Source organism: Mustela lutreola, chromosome 5, assembly GCF_030435805.1.
Source record: "Mustela lutreola isolate mMusLut2 chromosome 5, mMusLut2.pri, whole genome shotgun sequence".
Taxonomy (NCBI): Eukaryota; Metazoa; Chordata; class Mammalia; order Carnivora; family Mustelidae; genus Mustela; species Mustela lutreola.
The window spans coordinates 151,047,488-151,068,225 of record NC_081294.1 but is presented as its reverse complement, the minus strand read 5'-3'; the positions used below and the strand labels follow the sequence as shown (position 1 = coordinate 151,068,225).

Genomic DNA, 20,738 nt, shown 5'->3' with positions numbered 1-20,738 from the left:
AAGGATTTCCCAGTGTTGGTTATATTTATAGGTTCATAGCATTTTAGAATTAATAGGGACCATGGAGACCTTCTAAATTCAAAATCTCTCATTTACCAAATAAGGATACTGTGACCTGGTGAAAGTAGGTGACTTGTCCAAGTTAGTGGCAGATCAGGACTACATACCAGGTCTTTGGGCTGTCCAGTTTAGCATTCTCACCTTTTCTCTCCAGTGTGAAGTCTCTGATATCCAAAGATCTACACTATGACATACGATAGAACTTATCTTCATGAATCTTCTTTGTTTAGAACATTAGCTATTTAAAGCTTCTGGTGTAAAGGAATGTTTTACATTCTGAATTAAGATTTCTCTATTCTATATGGTTTCTTTGCAGTGGTATTATCTGATATAGTAATTTATACTTCACCTAAAAGATTCCTACAATAATTACATTTATTAGGTTTCTGTGTTACATGCTTTATCTGATTATCATTGAAGAGTTAATCCTGGTGAAGGGTTCAATGAAAAAACTCATGTATGAGTTCTCTGATGTCGTGTAAGGTTTGTACTCCGACTGAAGGCTTTTCCACATTCATTACACTGATAGGGTTTCTCTCCTGTATGAGTTCTCTGATGCACTATAAGGGATGAATTCTTAATGAAGGCTTTTCCACACTGATCACATTCATAGGGTTTCTCACCAGTATGAATTCTTTGATGTTCAATAAGGTATGCACTCTGGCTAAAGGCCTTTCCACATTCATTGCATTCATAAGGTTTCTCTCCAGTATGAATAACCTGATGTACAGTAAGGGAAGATCGCCCAGTGAAATGTTTTCCACATACCATACATTCATAAGGTTTCTCTCCAGTATGAATTCTCCGATGTTGAGTAAGAGATGAATTCTTGCTGAAAGCTTTTCCACACTGATTACATTCAAAAGGTTTTACTCCAGAGTGAAGTCTCTGGTGTTCTATAAGGTATGTACTTTGACTAAAGGATTTCCCACATTTGTTACATTTGTAGGGTTTTTCTCCAGTGTGATTTCGTTGATGTAGGGTAAGGGTTGAGCTTTTACTAAAGGCTTTTCCACATTCACTACACTCATAGGGTTTTTCTCCAGTATGACTTCTCTGATGTACAATAAGGTGCATGCTCTGACTAAAGGCTTTCCCACATTCATTGCACTCATAGGGTTTTTCTCCTGTGTGAGTTCTCTGATGAACTGTAAGATTCATGCTTTGGGTAAAAGCTTTCCCACATTCATTACATTTGTAGGGTTTCTCTCCAGTATGAATCCTTTCATGTTGAATAAGGGATGAATTCTTACGGAAAGCTTTTCCACACTCTTTACACTGATAGGGTTTCTCTCCGGTATGAGTTCTTTGATGAACAGTAAGGTTCATGCTCTGGCTGAAGGTTTTCCCACATTCGTTACATTTGTAGGGTTTCTCTCCAGTATGAATTCTTTGATGTACAGTAAGGGAGGAGCGTTCAATGAAGTGCTTCCCGCATACATTACACTTATAGGGTTTCTCCCCAGTATGAATCCTCTGGTGCTTAAGAAGAGATGAGCTCTGGCTGAAGGTTTTCCTGCATTCATTACATTCATAGATTTTCTTTCCTACAAACATACTTTGAGCTTTAATTAATTCAGAATTCTGTTTAGTGTCTTCGCCACATGAATTCTGATTATGGGGCCTTTGTCCCACAGGAACACTTTGCTGTATATCAAAGACTGACCTCTGACTAGAACATCTTTTAAATTCATGACCACCATATGCCCGCCTCTCAGGGAGGGTTTCCTTATGAGTAAGGGCCACTTGGTGCGGATGTCTGTCCTGGTTTTTCTCTTTTCCATCTAACCAATTATCAGGTTCCCACGCTTCTCCTAAAGAAGGCCAGAGACCTCTTTCCATTATTACCCCATAGGATAAATCTTCAGTAATGGTGGGCTTTGTCGTTGATTCTCTGGTTTCAAGTCTTGTCTCCCAGTCTGGGGGAAAAAAAAAAATCAAATATACATTGGTTTCTCTGCTGGAAGACAAAAAACTGTATATGATGGGAATGAAAGAAAGAAACTGAGAATAACTGTGGGGCACATGTGAGAGCTTTCAGAGATGTCTACAGTTAGGAAGAAAAACAGAAGGGAGGGAAAGAACAGTGAACTAGTTCATAAATAACAAAAGAACTACAGGAGGTAGTAAGCAGAGAAAAGAGTAAGCCTGAGTATGCAGAAGGGATGGACACTGAAATCACTGACCTCTGGGCATGGCTGAATAATGAAGATGGAATGAAGGGGAAATACAGATAAGCTGGGATCGGGGCAGGCAGATCAGAAAGTCCTGGTATTCCCACCAGCAGTTTCTTCTCCCCTGCAGTGCTGCCTCTGATTCTGACACTAAATCTTTGTGCAACACTACAGTGTGACACCGTCAAAAACTGTTGGCTCTGGAGTCAGACACACTTGGCTTTAAACCCTGGCTGTTAACGTACCCTCTTAACTAGTTGTTTCTCTGGATTTTAGTTTTTACAGATATAAAATAAAGATAAAAATAATCAGATGAGGATTAAGTGAGATAATGCATATAAACTACCCTTCAGGAACACACTTGTTTGGAATATAAAATGCCACAACCTTCTTGAAACTTACAGGACGATCACACAATCTAAAGGTTCCCCTTACCACCAACTTTCAACAGGCTGTAAGTTTCTCATTCTCTTTAAGTAAAAGGGGCGTATAGGGCCCTACCATTTCCTAAAGTCCCATTCATTAGAGATGTGAACTGGTTGCAGGAAGAGGCAAAGCAGGATCTGTTGAGCTGCTTGAGATAGGGCCTTGAAGGAGGGACCTTGCGACCACTCAGACTTTTATTTTCTCACATCCCACTTCTTATCCTAGACAAAGCGGCCAGGGGAGATGAGAGGCAGAGGACAGAAAACTACAGTCTGAGAATCAGCTGTCAGCTTGATCAAAATTATGAGAGCCAAGATCAATAATGAACCAACAAAAAGGCCTGTGGACAGGAGGCTTTACTATGAAGCATGAGGTATGCATTAACTAAACCACCCCCTTGCAACCTGGCCTGCTTATGTAAAAAAAGAGAAAAAGTGGAAAGCCATGCAGGCTCCACTTCTAAAACACACACACCACTGCGTAACCCCAGAAAGGACCTATCCAATCAAGTGTGGATATCGACAGGCGACACATGAACTGGAGGCTGCCTCCTCCCGTCACTATATTACATCCAACTGTCCAACCAAAGCTCTACCCAGTAAGCAACATAAAGGGCAAAAGAGGAGCCATTCACACTGTTAGACAAATACAAACTCCAGACCAAACTGCCCTCATTCAAGATAAGTGATACACAGAAAATGACAAATTTGGAAACTATGTAGAGGTTTAAGAAATAAAAATTTGAAACAAAAACAGGAGAATGAGGAAAAAACCATAAAAACCACCTGGAAAATAAATACTGGAAGAATAATGAAATGCTTCCAGTCATCAAAAGGTATCGAAAAGGAAGTAAACAAAAACAGTGACATACTGGGAGGAGATCTTTGCAACACATGGCCCATACAGGACTAGAACCTAGATCTGGAAAACAGTGTCTGTGGAACACTAAGCCCACCAGAAAAATGGGCAAATGACTTGAGAAAAGGAGACATGGTGAGTAAACAAGCAAAGATACCCAATCTCAACAGTAGCCAGGAGAAGGGAGATTAAAGCTCCAGTGAGTAACATCTACTTGAGGGAAAAGAAAGTGCAGACTGATAGCTTCATATTTTAGAAAGATGTGTTGTAATGGAAATATCACATACCACTGGTAGAAATGTAATTTGGTTCAGGTGTTTGAGAAAGTTTAACACTACCTAGTAATGTAGGACAGGTACAGAGACTGTGATTTAGTAAACCCACTAGTAGATACATACGCTTAGGGAATCTGCTTTGCAAAGGTGTACCACAATTCATAATTTTTAAGGTAACATTGTACATAAGAGCAAAAAACTGGAAACCACCCATATGTTACCAGCAATAGAATTGATAACTAAATTGTGAAATATTTATGACAACAGAATAACTGAAAACAGTGAGTGTTAAAAATGTCATGTTTATGTCTCCCCAAAACTCATGTGTTGAAGCCTAATCCCCAATGAGATAACTTTAGGAGGGGGAGGTCCTTTGGAAGTCATTAAGTCATGAAGGTAAAGCCCTTATAAGAAGTGACGCACATGACAGAGCTTGCTTCCCCTCTCTATGCTCTCTGTCATGTGCGGATGCAGTGTGAAGGCAGCTGTCCATGAAGTAGGAGGTAGGCCCTCACCAGGAAGCCAACCATGCTGGCCTCTCATCTCAGACTTCCAGCCTCCAAGGAACTATGAGAAATAGATGTCTGATGTTAGAGCTACCAAATCTGTGGTGTTCTGTGATAGCAACCTGAACCAACAGAGAACATTAGCTAAAGCTATGTAAAATAATCAGAATGAGTAAATAATTTAAGCAAAGTCACACAAAAAAATGTATGTAGTAAGAGTCCATTTAGATCGAGTTTAAAAACGACTAAAACTAAATGTATTGTTTAGAGATTCCTTTATGGATGGCAGTACTGTAAGTAAAAGCGAGGAAAGGGAATTATCACAAATGTGAGAAGAATGGTTCTGTCTTGGGTAAGAGGACATGAATAAGGAGGCTCACACAAAGCATTTCTAATATACAAGCAATGTTCTGTTTCTAAATCTGGGGTCTAGTGCCTTAGTGTTTGCTTTCCTTATTATTTGTTCATCTTTATCATCACGAACTATAAAGAGAAGCAGTATGGCATAATGGTTAAGACAACAACTTTTGAACCAGGCTACCTGGCTCCACTTAGCTGTGTGACCTTGGGAAGGCTACGTTAACCTGTCTGTGTTCCTGTTTGCTCAGCTGTTAAATGGCACCTAGTGTATAGTGTTGATGTAAGAAAAAAAAAATTAGTACTTATAAAGGCCTCTTCTGTGTAGATTTTTGCTAAATAGTATATGTATTGTCTATAGTATATTATATTGTCTATAAGACATTTCTTAAAATGAGAACAACAAAATATTTGCAATTTTGGAAAATACTAGTAATTTTAAGTTGAAACATCATTATGTACTAAAGAAAACTTAATAGACTCCATATATCTTCATGGAATTTGGAGATCTAATTTAAAAGTTAATTTTGGAGATTTGCTGAAGGAAAAGAAAAATGGATTACCAACAATTTTCTTTAAACTGACTGAAGCGATTGCTCCAGAAAGACAGTGAAGCCATGTCTTCAGGGACTGAGGAAAGATCAATGTGACTCAAGAATTGCACATGGCCAGTACTCCGTACATGTTGTAGAGAAAACCAAAACACATTCTTAAATATGAAAGATTTAGTAATTGTAGTACACTGAAGCCATTCCTGAACTACTGCTTAGATATTTGATTTGAACAAAGGATTTAATCCAGGAGTTCCAGAATGTCACTATCAGGATGCTACTAATTAGTAATATAATATGTTATATTATGTAATATATATAATACATCATATAACATTATAAACTATATTAATATTATATATTACACAATATATATCTATTATATATTGTATATAATATATACTATATATTAATTATATGAATATATTGACAACATATACAACAATATATTAGTAGGACATGAGGGATGCTTCAAAAGTATTTGATAATATCCAACGTTGGATCCTGATTCAAAAACAAAAGTATAAGCAATGTATCAAATACACATAAAACACCAGAATTCATACTAACAACAGAATCAAGGAACAGATGCTTACTATTTAATAGTGTTCCCAAAGTGTGACCAGCACATTAGACAACTTAGAGGAGAGGAAATTTTACTTTTCTCAGATCACATGACTGTCTCCCTGGAAAACACAAAATTGTTAGGGTAACTGTACTCCGAATTAGTGAAGTGTTGAGGGGTTGGGATGGGAGCACTAAGGATCAAAAACTGTAGCTCTTCTAGGACTGGATGAGGTTTCAGATGCTTGCTATTTTGCTGTCTCATTAAACAAGGACCCTGTTAACATGCACAGCAATATGCTTGGTCATTGATTGTTAGCTGTTATCATTACCATGATTATTTTGTGTTAAAAAAATATATAGCCCTCTCTTCATTTTTTCCTAAACAGGACTTTGGAGTGATAGCTCATTCTCCTTATTGTCTTAGAATGTCTAGTTACAGGATTTATATAATCTTGGTACTCCTCAGGACATGAACAAGAGCCCCCAGGACCTTGGGAGAACACAGATCCTTCAGTCTTTATGGCTGACACTGGTCATAGAGGAGGCCAAGAGCCTCTACTGTACCCACTGTACCCACCCCAAGAGAACTGGGGCAGGTACAGCCCTCGGGCAGCAGGTCCGGCTCTTCCTACGGCAAGTTTTTATTTCTTTTTGTCTTTCTTCAATCCCCTGTGTAGTTGGTAAGTTACTCCTTCCACTCCACCAGATAATTTCAGTATTCACCTGACTGGACTTCCTACTTAACACTCTCGCTACTTACTGTACAGTGCATTCTCCATCTAGCAGCCAGACTGACCCTCTGAACATGAATTATCTCTTCAAGAATCACTATTGAACCAGGTGCTGATTAGAGTGCTAATGATGAACAAAACACATTTCTGGCCTAAGGAACTTATATTTCCATGAGAGGAAGAAAGGCAACCAACATAATAAATAAGTAAAATACTTAAAATTTAAGTGGCATGCCTTTCAGAAAAAAATAAAAGCAGTAAGATGGAAGCAGGGAGCATGATGGGTGAGGGGAATGGTCTGTAATTTCACAGAGAGTCTTCAGGAAAGACCACAGTGAAAAGGTGATATTGAAGCAAGACTTTAGAGGCTAAGGACGGACTCACAGGACTATCACAGGGAGAGCAACCCACACAGAAAGAACCACCAGTGCAGAGGCCCCAAGGCAGGTGTGGGTCTGCGCTGTGTAAAGATCAATGCACTTTGGATACCTCTACATTTATGGTCTTTCAGATTAGTTTTCCTACTGATGGAGGCAAAGACAGGGCTGTAGCAAACATGAAGGAGGCTCAGCTTAGCAGAAGGAACTCTGTAAATAGGGACTCCGTAACAGTATATAAATTCTGTGTGTTTGTGTACATACATGTTAATGTACACACACACACAGACATAGAAACACACACACAGATTGTCACCCAGTACTTTTCTGAGAATGATACAAAGTCATGTATAAAACACAAATAATAGGTTTCTACATTTAGGGGTAATAAAGGGTGGCTTCCTGGAGGGCTTAAAATGTTACAGGATCCCTAACTGTATCTTATTTCATAGACAAGATCTTTGGTAATAGATTTTAATACTTTGCACATGTTCTTGTTTGTTTTCTTCATGACTGTACTTCACCAACTGATTTAAGTCTAATGACCACTGATTAGAGGCTAAAACCTCACTGCTTTCCACATTGCTAATAATTCCCATCTTTGTCTCAACATTAACAAGTTTACTAGTGATAATGCTGTCTCTAACAGAACTTCTATCTGCACATTTTCTACTTAGCTTTTATCAAATATAGGCAATATCTAATTCAAGACCTATACACATGAAAACCTTTGTACAGAAAAAGAAAATAATTAACTGGGGTGCTTGGGTGGCTCAATTGGTTGAGCATCTGACTCTTGATTTGGGCTCAGGTCATGATATCAGGGTCGTGGGATTGAGCACCACGTCAGGCTCTGTGCCAAGCATGGATTCTTTCTCTCTCCCTCTGCACCTCCCCCCCCCCCCACCAGACTCACTCTCTTTCTCTAAAAAAAAAAGTAAGAAAGAAAACAATCATCTAAAAGAAAAATTGGGCCAGGACATTAAGGTTCTATTTGTCATAGCAAGGAAGGGAAGAAAAGTTACAACTTTTTTGTTTCAGAATTAGCATTAAACTTGAAGGCAAAAACAAAACAAAACTAGAAACCTGTGTTCAACTTCTGGCATGTCATTCCATCTCTGAACTGGTCTCTCCTAAGAGGGGGTGCTGCAGTACCTACCCCTTTAGATGGTTACAAAGAGTGAGTCAGAATGGCTGGACAAGAGCCGAGCACAGCACTCAGTCCTCCACACTTTTTTGTCTTGGTTTTGAACAGAAGACTAAAAGGTAGCTTTATCTGGCAATAACATCAAAACCTGGAAAAAACAAGACCCAGAGTTAGCACACCACCAATTTTCTGGGCTTCATCCTCTGGCTCCACTTTTCTGGGGCTTTGGTTTCTCGTCTCTACTCTTGTAAATACACTTGAGTTGTTTTGCTGGTAAGAAAACCAGAGGTACCTACCAACCTCCATCTTGTCTCAGTTCTTGCCCTTTCTTCCTTGCCCTCTGACGTGAACCCTGTTGAAACAACTAGTTGTAATGTCTTTACTTGTTTGCTTCTTTACTCATATACCCACAGCCCATTTCCCTCTGCAACAAGAGTACCCTTCCCCACGCCACATCCTTAGCGTCCTTCTGGCTAAGGCCAACAGCACCCTCCAGTTCTTGGTTGGCATGTTTACTCTCCCACTTCTCTCTTCCCTTGGCTTTCCCTACATTTCTCCTCCTTTGATGACTCTTTCTGTCCCCTTCACTGGGGCATTTTTGGCCCCAAATCAGTCTTACTGTTCTTTGGAGTCCCATCCTTGCTGCTTTGCCTTTCTCATTCCCTCATCCTGATAATTAATAATACTCATGATACCAAGTCACAGATAAGATTGTAAATTTCAAACCTGTATTTTCACCTAATTTCTAAAAATTCTACTTGATGTCATTCAGTATTCACTTAACAAACATATATTAAATACCTACTCTGGCAGGCAACATGCCAGGCAGGGGATATAAAGCAAAGTTAGCTCAATCATGACAATTCAGTGAGCCTGCATACTAGTGGCTAGACAGACATTCAGAGAGACATAAAATATCCAAAGTTGTGCAATGTGTGGCAGGAATCATAAAAAATACATCTTTTGACCCAGTGATTCTTGTAAAATCCTATTCTTTATTTAAAAAAAAAAAAAGATTTTATTTATTTATTTGACAGAGAGAGAGATCCCAAGTAGACAGGCAGGCAGGCAGAGAGAGAGGGGGAAGCAGGTTCCCTGCTGAGCAGAGAGCCCGACGCGGGGCTGGATCCCAAGACCCTGAGATGACTTGAACCGAAGGCAGAGGCTCAACCCACTGAGCCACCCAGGTGCCCCAAATCTTATTCTTTAGAAAGCTTACTGGAAACTTGCATTCATAAGATTCTTTGTTTTTTTTTTTTTTCCTATCAACATGTTCTTTTACTGATTTCTTTTATTGCTTTATACTTAGGTAGCCATATACTATTTATACAGAGATTTAAAAAAAATACATGCCTATCCCTTTAATTTAAAAAAGTGTATAAGAAGAAATGCTTTCATATTGAATAGAGAATAAAAGACTGTAAAATTTTTTTTTTTCTTTCCAGAAGAAAGTCAGTGATAACCTCTAACAGAAATTTCATTTCTAAGGGGGATTAGAAACCAGTTAACAAAGACTAAAAAAGACATTAAATGTTTAGAGGAGAATGGAATCCAGATTGAAACCTGAGGAATGAGAAAGGGAATGTATAGAACGTGAGGTTACTAGTGAAAATAGAAAAGCTAACGTCATCTTCATTTGTTTTCAAATGAAGACTAAAACACATATACAAGTTTGCAACTCAGGGAAAAAACCCTCAGTTTCCTTTAAGAAAGCTGACAAACATTTAAATGAAAGAAGTCATGGATACACATTACGGCTGAGAAGAAAGACTCACGAAACAGAGGAAAGAGAATATAAAGTGGAAGAAAATAGAAAGACAGGGATTCAAACTACAGATAAAGACAGAAAAGCAGTAATAATTGGTACATTTACTGATGTTCACAGCAATAAATAAGTGCTACAAATGTAGTACTCATTTGATCCTCCTACACTCTTCCCTCCATGGTGAGGGCTTTTGCGAGACGGATGAAGGATGAGTGACATGAGTAATGCAGAGACCTTTGAGGGAATAAAGGGCAGGCAGGGTTGCTGTCACTCCAGGAGACCGAGGGAGCTCCGTGGGGATTTCCTTGGGTACACACTCAGTAACAAGTCCTTGCAGCCTGATGTGTACCTGGAGAGGCACACTCTAAGTCCATTTGTCATCCAGCTCAGTTCTGCAAGTTCCAGCTGAGAAAACACATTTGGTTTGGAAAGCTGATGCCCTGCTCTGGGGGAGAGACAGTACATTTGGGTTCCGAACTGAGTATAATAACCACTCCTAGTACCTGTCCTTGTCCCTTCCCCATCCGGTCTTCTGAAGATTCCGTTTTCCATTCCATGTCCAGAGAGGACACCAAGCAACCATCCTAAAACAATGACCTATCAATGAGGATTGCAAGTGTAAATTTCTGAATTTCTGTGGTTGTACAAGGTGGCAGTAGGTGGGGGAAAATGTCAGTACGGAGATTTTGAATTAGAACAAGAGGTCTTACCCAGTGAAACCCAAGTCTCACTGTCGTTCTGTAGCATCACTGTCCCATACAAGTTCCTCTGAGCAGAATCCAGACAAATCCACTCCTCCTAAGTGCAATCCACAGACACATCCCTGATGGTCACTGACTCCTGAAACTATAAATTCTTGCTCAGAGGATTATGCTAATAAAACCCCCTGAGGGAAGTGGGGGAAAAAAAAAATCCATGTTAGAAGGGACAGGATAAAGATCTGTGTGAGAAAAATGTCTTATCTGCCAAAAGAAACTAAACACTACATTATCATGAAATGACCAGAGAAAAATGTAATATAAAGTGCTTTGGGGTGCCAGGGTGGCTCAGTCGGTTAAGCATCCAACTCTTGATATTGGCTTAGGTTGTAATCTCAGGGTCCTGGGATTGAGCCCCATGTTGGGCATTGGAGCCTGCTTAAGAATTTCTCTCTCCCTCTCCCCTCACCCCATCATATGTGCTCTCTCAAATAGTTAAATAAAATGAGTAAATAAAAAGAATGTGCTTTGACTTGTAAGGATGGAAGAGGAGGTATTAGAGAGTAATAGGGAAAGATACTGAAGGCTGCCCTAGATAACCACTGGCAAAGAGTAGGTAGTGTTCTAATGGCCTCCCATTTACCCTGTTGGTGAAGGAGGGATCCCAAACCTTAGAGAGTACAAGATGACTGAACACATGACACCGAGCACCAGGCAGAAGAGGCTGACAGCAATTTACAAGTCACATGTTCTTATAGCCTGGGGAAGGAGGAACTACCTCCCCATGCAGGACCATTCAGGGAGTGTACCTGTGAACCAGCAGGCTGTGGGAAGCAGGCTTTTTAGTGACAAGAGAGCAAGGTGACCATAGAAAGTTGCAGTCGACCTGTCTGAACAATTTTATGGGCTGGTAGGGAGGCAAAACCTATTAAGGTTGAGGACTGGGAGGGATTCACCGGTCTGGCTGATAGGGCAGTTAGCTAGTTAGGGTGCTTTCCTTGCTGGGCTGGGGCAGGAAGACCCAGGGGAACTCATAGCCAGGGCTTTGGAGCCCCATGAGGCTCAGCGATGACCAGGCAGCACATGGAATTTCAGGCTTTACAATATAGGCAGAATCCCAGTTAATGGAGGGAGCATGTACAAACATGGTACCTGCAGAATATGGTTGAGAAGTCCAAGAACACATCCAGCTTGACCTGAAAGTGGCATTTCAAATTTCTAAGCCCATTTCAGCCCTGTTCTCTTGCCCTTAGATTAGGAAGTAAAACACAGTAAGCATTCAGTATCTGTTTAATGAGTGTGATGGTTAATTTTATGTGTCAGCTTGACTGGGCTAAGGTATTCCCAAATAGATAGTAAAGTATTATTATTTCTAGGTGTTTCTGTGAGGGTGCTCCCAGTGAGTCATTAGACCGAGTAAAGATCAGCCTGCAGCAATGTGGGAGGGCATCATCCAATCCATTGAGGCCCAAAGAGAACAAAAACGCTGAGGAAAGACAAATTTGCTGCCTCTGCTTGAGTTGCGACAGCCCTCAGACAGTACTCTTAGCTCTTAAGCTTTCATACTAGGACCAGGACTTACACCCTCAGTCCCAGATCTCTGGCTTTCCTGGCCTCCAAATTGCAGAGGGTAGATTGTGGGGACTCTTCAGCTTATGGGTTCTGTTTCTTGAAGAAGCCTGGTACAAGGAGGGAGCACTAATTGAGTACTCACTGTTGTACTGAGCTTTGCGCTAATAGGAGAGTCTCACACCTCACCCCATTAACCCCTATGACAACCTGCTAGATTGCTAGCAGTACAGTCATCATTTTACAGATGAAGAATCTGAGGATCAGAATGGCTAAATAATTTCTCCATGATCACACAGCTGGGACTCAAACCCCAGGCCATCTATCTCCTCGTGTTGTTAGAGGAAAAGGCCAGCCCTCTTCAGAGCAAGTGAGAGAGGGAGAGAGAGAGAGTGTGTGTGGTGGGGGGGGGCGGTGGATATGGAAAGAAGTAAGGACAAGGAAATGGGGATAAAGCCACTGAGGAGGCTTTCATTTAAGGACAAAGAGTGCTGTGCTATGTAAGTGGGCAAAGGGGAGAAAAGTAGTGGAGAGGAAAGGCCTGGAAACCAGCGATGGCACGAAGCCCACCCCAAGAAATGTGTGTATTTTACATCCTGCTCGCTGTGAACTTCTAGGAAAAGTGTCAGCACTGAGGCAGAGTTCATTATCTTTCTACCTCATTATTTCCTCCTAATACTTATTTAATCGATATATCAACATAATGTTAAAAATCACAAATATTGTCCAAAAATGTGAAGGTAGCTTCTAGAAGGACATAATTATGTGGCTGAATTTCCATTTTATGAAAGGAGAAAAAGGAACCAAGAAAAACCATCAGTTTAACAAATATAAAGAAAGGAAACAAGAAAGCATAATAAACATAAATCATTAAATAATCAGAAAAAAGACGTGATACTTATGTAACAACATACGTGAATCAGTTGACTTTCTCTATTAAAAGACAAAAACTCTAAAATTGGTTTCAAATATAGCACATACAAAAGATATACCTAAACAACATACCAGAAAGTTAAAAAGTGTGTATGTGTGTGGGGTGAGGGGTGGTAGGGTAGAGACAAGATACAGCAGGCCAGTGTAAATAAAAAACAAGGAGAAAAAAAGAAACTAGGAGGAGAACATATGAATATCAAATAAGATAGAATGTATGTGGGAACAGGAAAAAAGGTAACAGAAATAGGATATTCTCTTTCCAAAAATTAAGCCACTTTTTTTTCCCCAATAAATTGCCTTGTTAGCTGAATATATTGGGCAAAATTAAAAGCCCAGATTCAGGGGCGCCTGGTTGGCTCAGTGGGTTAAAGCCTCTGCCTTTGGCTCAGGTCATGATCCCAGGGTCCTGGGATTGAGCCCCACGTCGGGCTCTCTGCTCAGCGGGGAGCCTGCTTCCTCCTCTCTCTCTCTCTCTCTGCCTACCTCTCCATCTGTTGTGATCTCTGTCTGTCAAATAAATAAGTAAATAAATCTTAAAAAAAAAAAAAAAAAGCCCAGATTCAGACTTCTATGGGCTATATGCCAGTATTCCCCACTTCCTGGATTTTTATCAGCTTTAGTAAGGAGCTCCCAGAGCTTGTCTCTATTATAAAACATCTTGTGGGCCCCTGAGTTATATAAAAGGGCTCCTAAAGACCAAAACTTAATGATATTGCTCACAAAACGTATTTGTTGTTAATCCCTTCAGAGGTTTTTCCCTTTCGCCTTTCCACTTAGTATGGTCTTTTCTCCCCAGCGCTACATTAAAAGCACAGGTTAACTCATGGTGTTTGAAATAAACAGCTTCATGGATTTGTCTCTTTCGTGCAAAGGTTTTCTTAAACCTAAAAATGCAGGCTTTTTGATATTGTTATCCTTTGAAAGACTGAGAACCAAATGGAATAAGTGGGGATATTTTAAGTGATCAAAGCATAATTTATAAAGAAGGTATGACAGTGATGAAGTTTGAGGCACCACAGCAACACAATGTCTTTCTTCAGGTATAATTCTTAGCAATCCAATTGTTATTTTATTTTTTTTTAAGATTTATTAATTGAGAGAGAGAGAATGCATGCACGAGCTTGTGGGTTGGGGTTGGGGTACACAAGCAGAGGGTGAGAATCTCAAGCAGACTCCCTGTTGAGCATGGAGCCCAACATGGGGCTCGATCCTAGGACCTTGAGATCATGACCTGAGCCAAAACCAAGAGTCAAATGCTTGACTGACTGAATCACCCAGGTGCCCCAGCAATCCAGTTTTTTTGTTTTTTTTTTTTAATCTCAATCATGTTTAAATCACAGTCACAATAGCAACAAAAAACCAAAACACCCCAGAATACACTTAACACTTAACAGGGATATGTAAGATCCTTGTGATCAAACTTAACAAAAGCCATTATGAATGATCCGAATAAAATGAAGGGTAGTTTTTTAATAGGAAGAATAAACATTGTAAGAGATGGCAGTCTTCCTCAAATTGATATAGATTTAATGGAATTCAAATCAGAATTGCATACTTTGTTACTGTTAAAACTTGATAAAAAGTAATAAAATTTGACTATAAGGATAACTGTAAAAGAACAGTACTGTAATGCAAAATTTTGGAAAGAAAACCAAGGGAGAATTTGCTTTATGAAATAACAAAATAAAATCTAAAACAACAAATAAAATAGTGTGGTACTAGAGCAGAGATAGAGCGACTGAATGGAACCTAGAAAAACTTATGTAATGTATATATAAACATAGCATACATTAAAGGTAGCATTTCCAATCTATGGAAAGAAGCAGATTATTCAGATTACACCAGTTGGAATGCCATCTTTTCCAGAGTGCCACTCCAGCTCTACCCAGCTAAAACAGACATCATACTCCACCATGCCACCCTGCTATGTGGCCTTCACAGCACCTAACAATGTCCTCAGTAATTATTTCTTCTCTGCTGCCTTCCCTTTCTGAAAGACAGGACCTAGGAGAAAGGGACCGAGCCTGTCTCACTCACCACCATTTTCCCAGCATCTAGAATACTGCCTAACACGTGATAGGCAGGTGCTCAGTCCTTGTTGAATGAACCGATGGACAACAAAATACTACACATTTTAAATGAAGTTATATTCCAATCTCACATTAATATATGATAAATTCCAGATAGCTCAAAGATGTCAGTTTAAAAGAATAAAATTAATAGAAAATGTAGAAAAATGTTTATATACTCTTAGGGTACTGAAAGCCTTTCATAGCACGATTCCAAAGCCAAACAAAGGGAAAAGGAAAGTTAACTGCATAAAACTCCAAAACTTACTTATAGCAGAAGATGTTATAAACACATTTAAGAGAAATGACAGGGAATAAATAATAATGATTTATGGCAAAGGATTAATGTCCACACTGCATAAAAGCCTTCTTTTATATATAAACCACCCAGTATAAAACTGGGCAAGCATGTAAACAGGTATTTAAAAGGCCAGAAGAATGTGTGCCTGTGCATATTTTTGACAGTTTGAGACATGCAACTATATATTATAGTCTTAAAAATTTTTTTTTACAACTACACAGCTAGTATGTATATTCATAAAAAGAAGATGTAGTTTAAAGGCAAATACAAGTCCTACTTGGGTGATTCATAGTCCAATGACCAGCCTAAAAAGGAAAGATGGGAAAAGGAGAACAGCTCCAGTGCTTCACTGATACATCCCAGGTCCAAGTGTCAAGGTCCTCCAAGACAAAGACTGAGGAACTGTTCCAGGTGAAGGGAGGCTAAGGAGATGTGACAGCTGAATGCCAGCTGTGATCTGGATTAGGTCCTGGACCAGATTTATAGGTTATAGGTTAGCTAACAGTACTGTGTCCACATAAGTATCTTCATTTGGTAATTATATTTTGGTGATGTAAAATGAGAGCTTGTTTTTAGGAAATACATACTGAAGTATTCAGAAATCAAACCAGTGATTGCCTGAGGCAGGGGATGTGGACTGGAAGGGGATGACAACATTTTCTGGGGTGAAGAAACTGTTACTGTAGCTTGACTGGGGTAATGACTATGTTGGTGCATAAATTTGTCAAAACTTAATAAATAATATGCTTAAAATGGGTTATCTTATGTAAAATTACACCTCGGGGTGCTGGGTGGCTCAGTGGGTTAGAGCCTCTGCCCTCGGCTCCGGTCATGATTCCAGGGTCCTGGGATTGAGCCCCACATCGGGCTTTCTGCTCAGCAGGGAGCCTGCTTCCTCCTCTCTCTCTCTGCCTGCCTGCCTGTCTGTCTTCTTGTGATCTCTGTCAAATAAATAAATAAAATCTTAAAAAAAAATAAAATAAAATTACACCTGGGGAAAAAATCTGATTAAAAAACTTAATTAACACTATTTAACTAAATAAAATAAAACCAAGGCTCCTGACAGCCAACCGCAACCTTCATCAACCGAAATCTTCTGAATGCTCCCCCTTTATACCTTCTTTTCTAGAAACTCCCTCTTTCTTCTGCCCATTTTTGTGAGTTATGATGCCTTTCTTAACTGAGCTTGATAATACTAAGGAGAGAGAGTAGGACAAACATAAATCACAACAGTTAGTACTTGTCTTCTTGAAGCCTTTTTTAAACTTGTTCTTTTGATAAATAAGTGACATATCTGAGAGAACGCTAATACATGATCTTATGAATGGAGAAAAACACCTTGAGTCCTGTGGGATAGGAAACAAAGTTAAGTAAGCCTAACCATAAGAAACAAAACAAAACTTAGGGTCTCCTGGGGCCAAGTCCCCCTGATATCTTCTTTTTCCAGAGCAGCAAAAACTCCAGGTTCTAATAAAACTAGCAAATTCCATTTTCTTTCTTTCTTTCTTTCTTTCTTTTTTTTTTTTTAAGATTTTATATATTTATTTGAGTGAGATGACCTCTCTTATTTATTTGAGTGAGATGACCTCTCTTATGTTCCCTGAGAGTCCATAAACCCGATAAGCACCCAGACTATCTTTCATATGATTTTTGTTCCTTCGATGATGCTTGAATGGCACCAAAAGCTCAGTAGACCAGGGCTTCCAGCTGAATAAGGAAGTAGGCTGCTGAGGACAGAGCTGAGGTACACTAAAGCCCCCCACTAGGGGGGGATTTATGGGAAATATCTAACATTCTGAGATTGCAGTAGCCCCATCCTCTGCAGTGAAGCCCACATATGGTACAGGTATAAGTGCTAAGGAGTAAGGGAGAGGGTTTAGAGAGAAACATGCACTCACCTTAGCTGCCAGGAGCAGAGGCCCAATAGCCATCACCTTCTCTTTCCTTCCTGTGCCATCCTTCTAGGGGATGGGCAGGATCCAGAGGAAGCAGAGCTGAGGGAAGGAAAGGAAGCTATGAGAAATGAGACGCCTGCAAGAACAACAAATACCTACAGATCAGCCAAATAAGAAATGTTTGGTACCTTCTTAAGGAAACGATATTTATATTCATGAAGTTCATTTTGCTAAGCTTATCTAGATATATAAAGGATGAACAGAGAAACATACCATATTCCTGGATAGGCTATCACAATATCTAAGTTGTCACTTCTTTGAAATTAATTTATAAACTTCGCACATTCCTAACCAAGTTATGCTTAAGTAATAGTATTTTAAGGATAATTATGGAAAATATCTTTTTTAAAGTTAAGTGCGTCCTTTAAGGACAGCCAGGAAACATTTGAAAAGGAAGAGTGGTGAGGGAGAACCTGCCCACCAGGTATCAGATAAGCTATAGTAATTAGAACACACTGATTGAACAGACTGAGTCATTCATGCACCAGATACAATGTTGACCACCTACTGTGTACCAGGCAAGATTCCTAGGGGAAAGGATAAATACAGCCATAAACAAGTTCTCTCCATGCCATCATGGATTATAGTCTAGCAGAGAAAAGGATCAGTAGAACAAATTAAAATCCTGCCAACACAAACAATTCCGAGAACATTTTGTATGTAAAAATTCAGGATATGAAAAAGTAACCTCTCATCAGTGAAAAAAGAATGAATTAGTAACTTGGAACGAGGGCTTACCATTTGGAAAAGAATAAAATTTGCACATTCAATCAAATTAAAGTACTAGAAGAAACTGCAGATGAACATTTTTGTGATAATGGGATAGACGGCCCCCTAGCAATGATGCCAAAGACCCAAACATGAAGGGATTGTTTCCATGCCTAACCATGAGAAAATGTAACATTTCTACCTAGTAAGAAAACACTGTATTATATATAGAATTCAAAAACAAACCTCAGCATTTCATAAAATATTCATTAGTGTTCAAAACACACATTTAAACAACCCTATTGCCTGCACCTCTCAGAAAGCTGGAGAACAGGAACACCCAGACTTGGAGTGGATCCATCAGACATCCTTATCTTGCAAATGCTTATAAACTACTACTGTTCTGGAGAGAGTAAGGTGGGAGGGTATCAAAAGTCTTACAGTATGATCCAGAAATTTTCATATGAAGAGATTTAAAGAATAAGACAGGAATGCAAAGATGTGTGTAGCTGGATGGCCTATATGGTTTATAACATGAGGGGGTTAAAAACCTGAGAAATAATGTAAAGGCCTAAAGGAAGGACTGAATATGACACAGACACTTTTTTTTCACGCTCTTTAAAATGACACTTGTTTTAAAAAATTGACATAACTGTATGTTTTCAAAATATTAATTTTTTTTAAAAAAGCTTATTCTCTACCTGATTCGAGTGGTATTTACACAGATAAAAACATTTGTAAAAAATCATGGAGCTCAATATTTGTGCTCTTTAAACCCCTTCCAAATGTCTGTCAAAGCTCGGTTTTAAATGTAAATGGAAAGGACACTAATGTCCACATCTTTGTTTAGAAACAAAGGCTTTCTATGTTTATATGCCAACATGCAGATTTTGAGTTTTCAAATAATTTTTTATTTGAAATGCTCCTCTGAATTTTCTAGTTTTCCTATAGTGAACTTATCCTTTTTGGGGGACTGGGGGAGACGGAGGAAAAAAATGGCTTTAAAAAAATAAAACGATTCCCTGAAACAGAAACCTGCACGGGGTCGACCTCCCCATTCTTAGATGGGTCAAGGGGGGTCCACGCCAGCGCCTCTCGTAATCAGACACCGCAGATGGCGCGTCCGCGAAATGAGGCGGACACAAAGGGCAGGTGCTGGAGCCCCAAGACCGCGCACCAAGTGCGGCATCCCCAGAGACTTCTGAAGTGGGGCCCGGGGAAAGCCCGCGGCGGGGAGGAGCCCAGGGTCTGAGTGACTCCCAGAGCCCTCGGGCCCGGGACCGCTGCACCAGGTCCCCCGCCCTCACCGCTCCCGAGAGGTGACGGTCCTCATCTCTCGGTTTTCCCACCCAGCCGGGCTCCCGGGGCGAGAGAGGGCGCACCTGGAGCGAGCGGCCCGGCGCCGCGCGGGGACTGAGAGGACACGGCCCCCAAACCATCCACCGCCAGCCACGCCCCTCAGGGGCCTCGCCCGGCCGTCCGGGCCTTTTCCTGCGTGGGCCTCCTCCTGGCTCTAGTCCCATACGGTGCGTCTCACCCCGGCCCCACACTCACCCTCTCCCAGCAGGAGCGGGAGCAACCGGTGCGGACGCAGCCCTCCCCGGCGCGTAAGCCCCGGGCGACGGACTACATTTCCCACAAGGCTGCAGGGGCGCGGCGCGGCGCGGCTGTCACTGCGCAGGCGCCAGCGGGAGGGCGGGGGCCATCCCAGCGGTAGAACAGTAGGCGTTTCCAGCATGGCTCCCTCGCGGTAGTGGGGTTTTGTCTTGGGAAGCTGGGGAGGGGGGGGGGGCGGTTCCCCAAAGAAGTTCCTCCTGGTTAGAGCCTGTCCATGCTTAACCCATACGAAGGGATGAGGGGGTAGAGAGCTTTAACTAGCCTCGTTTTACTCTTGTGAAATGACGAGTCACCTGCAAAGTTGTCGGAAGAAGGTAGTAACGTACCGTATGTGTAGTGGGCCCCCCATGAGTGGTGATTATTATACTCCTTCACCTCCCTCCACCACCACCCCCCCCACCGCTAGCTAGGCGCCCAAGATAGGTACAGTGTAGAATCCCGCGAAAAAGTCTAATTGAATGGGTGGCCAGAGTTGTTTCAGTTGGATCTGTCGCTGGCACTTGGAGAAATACATGACATTTGGGACCTATCAGTACGGTAGCATAGACTGTGCTACTTGGCTTTATCAAGATAAATGCTAATTTTCTCTGCCTCTTTCTATTGCTGTGACAGAGACGGGACCAAACCAGATTCCTCTGAGTCCTCTTTCTTTTCGGCCACATTGGGCCCAGTCCTAGCCTGCAGAGCCCCTAGTTTTAGCAAGAGTCCTGCTAAGTCAGTTTAGGTAGAAACCTCATTCTTGGTATCTGATCAGTTTCCTTTTTCCCTCCTCTTGATGTCTGCATCTTTGGCCTGCCTTTAGCAAGAATCTTATTGAGACAGGTTTGCAAGAATCCCCCAACTTCGCTGTCTCCTTTTGGTCATTTTCCATCCATTGATCCCTTAATCTGTTACTGTAAATCCCCTGCTGTCTTGGCTGTACTGGGAGTTGAGTTCAGTTTTACTGAAGCTTCTCTCCTCTATTACAGTAGTGCTGAATAAAATATTTCTTTACTACTTTTAACTTGTACCTTTATTTATTTAACTAACTTTGTTTCCTCTTAAGAGCTCTGTGAACTATTGTAAAATATTGAAAACTATGAAAGATTCCACAA

General features: G+C 40.6%; 1 protein-coding gene across 4 annotated transcripts; it reads right to left on the bottom strand.

Annotated features, from left to right (window-relative positions):
- On the bottom strand, positions 1 to 19,664 carry ZFP2 (ZFP2 zinc finger protein). Of its 4 annotated transcripts, XM_059175882.1 has the most exons (5): positions 19,582 to 19,664; positions 17,263 to 17,358; positions 8,042 to 8,177; positions 5,804 to 5,893; positions 1 to 1,979 (listed from the first exon to the last, which is right to left on the bottom strand). In XM_059175882.1, the coding sequence occupies exon 5, from the start codon at positions 1,900 to 1,902 to the stop codon at positions 514 to 516; it is 1,389 nt and encodes a 462-aa protein (XP_059031865.1). In that variant the 5' UTR covers positions 1,903 to 1,979; positions 5,804 to 5,893; positions 8,042 to 8,177; positions 17,263 to 17,358; positions 19,582 to 19,664; the 3' UTR covers positions 1 to 513. The 4 variants fall into 4 exon arrangements, with proteins under 4 accessions (XP_059031865.1, XP_059031863.1, XP_059031864.1 ...); XM_059175880.1 differs by lacking the exon at positions 5,804 to 5,893; XM_059175881.1 differs by lacking the exon at positions 5,804 to 5,893 and having other exon boundaries at positions 19,410 to 19,656.
- Between the last annotated feature and the right edge of the window lie 1,074 nt (positions 19,665 to 20,738).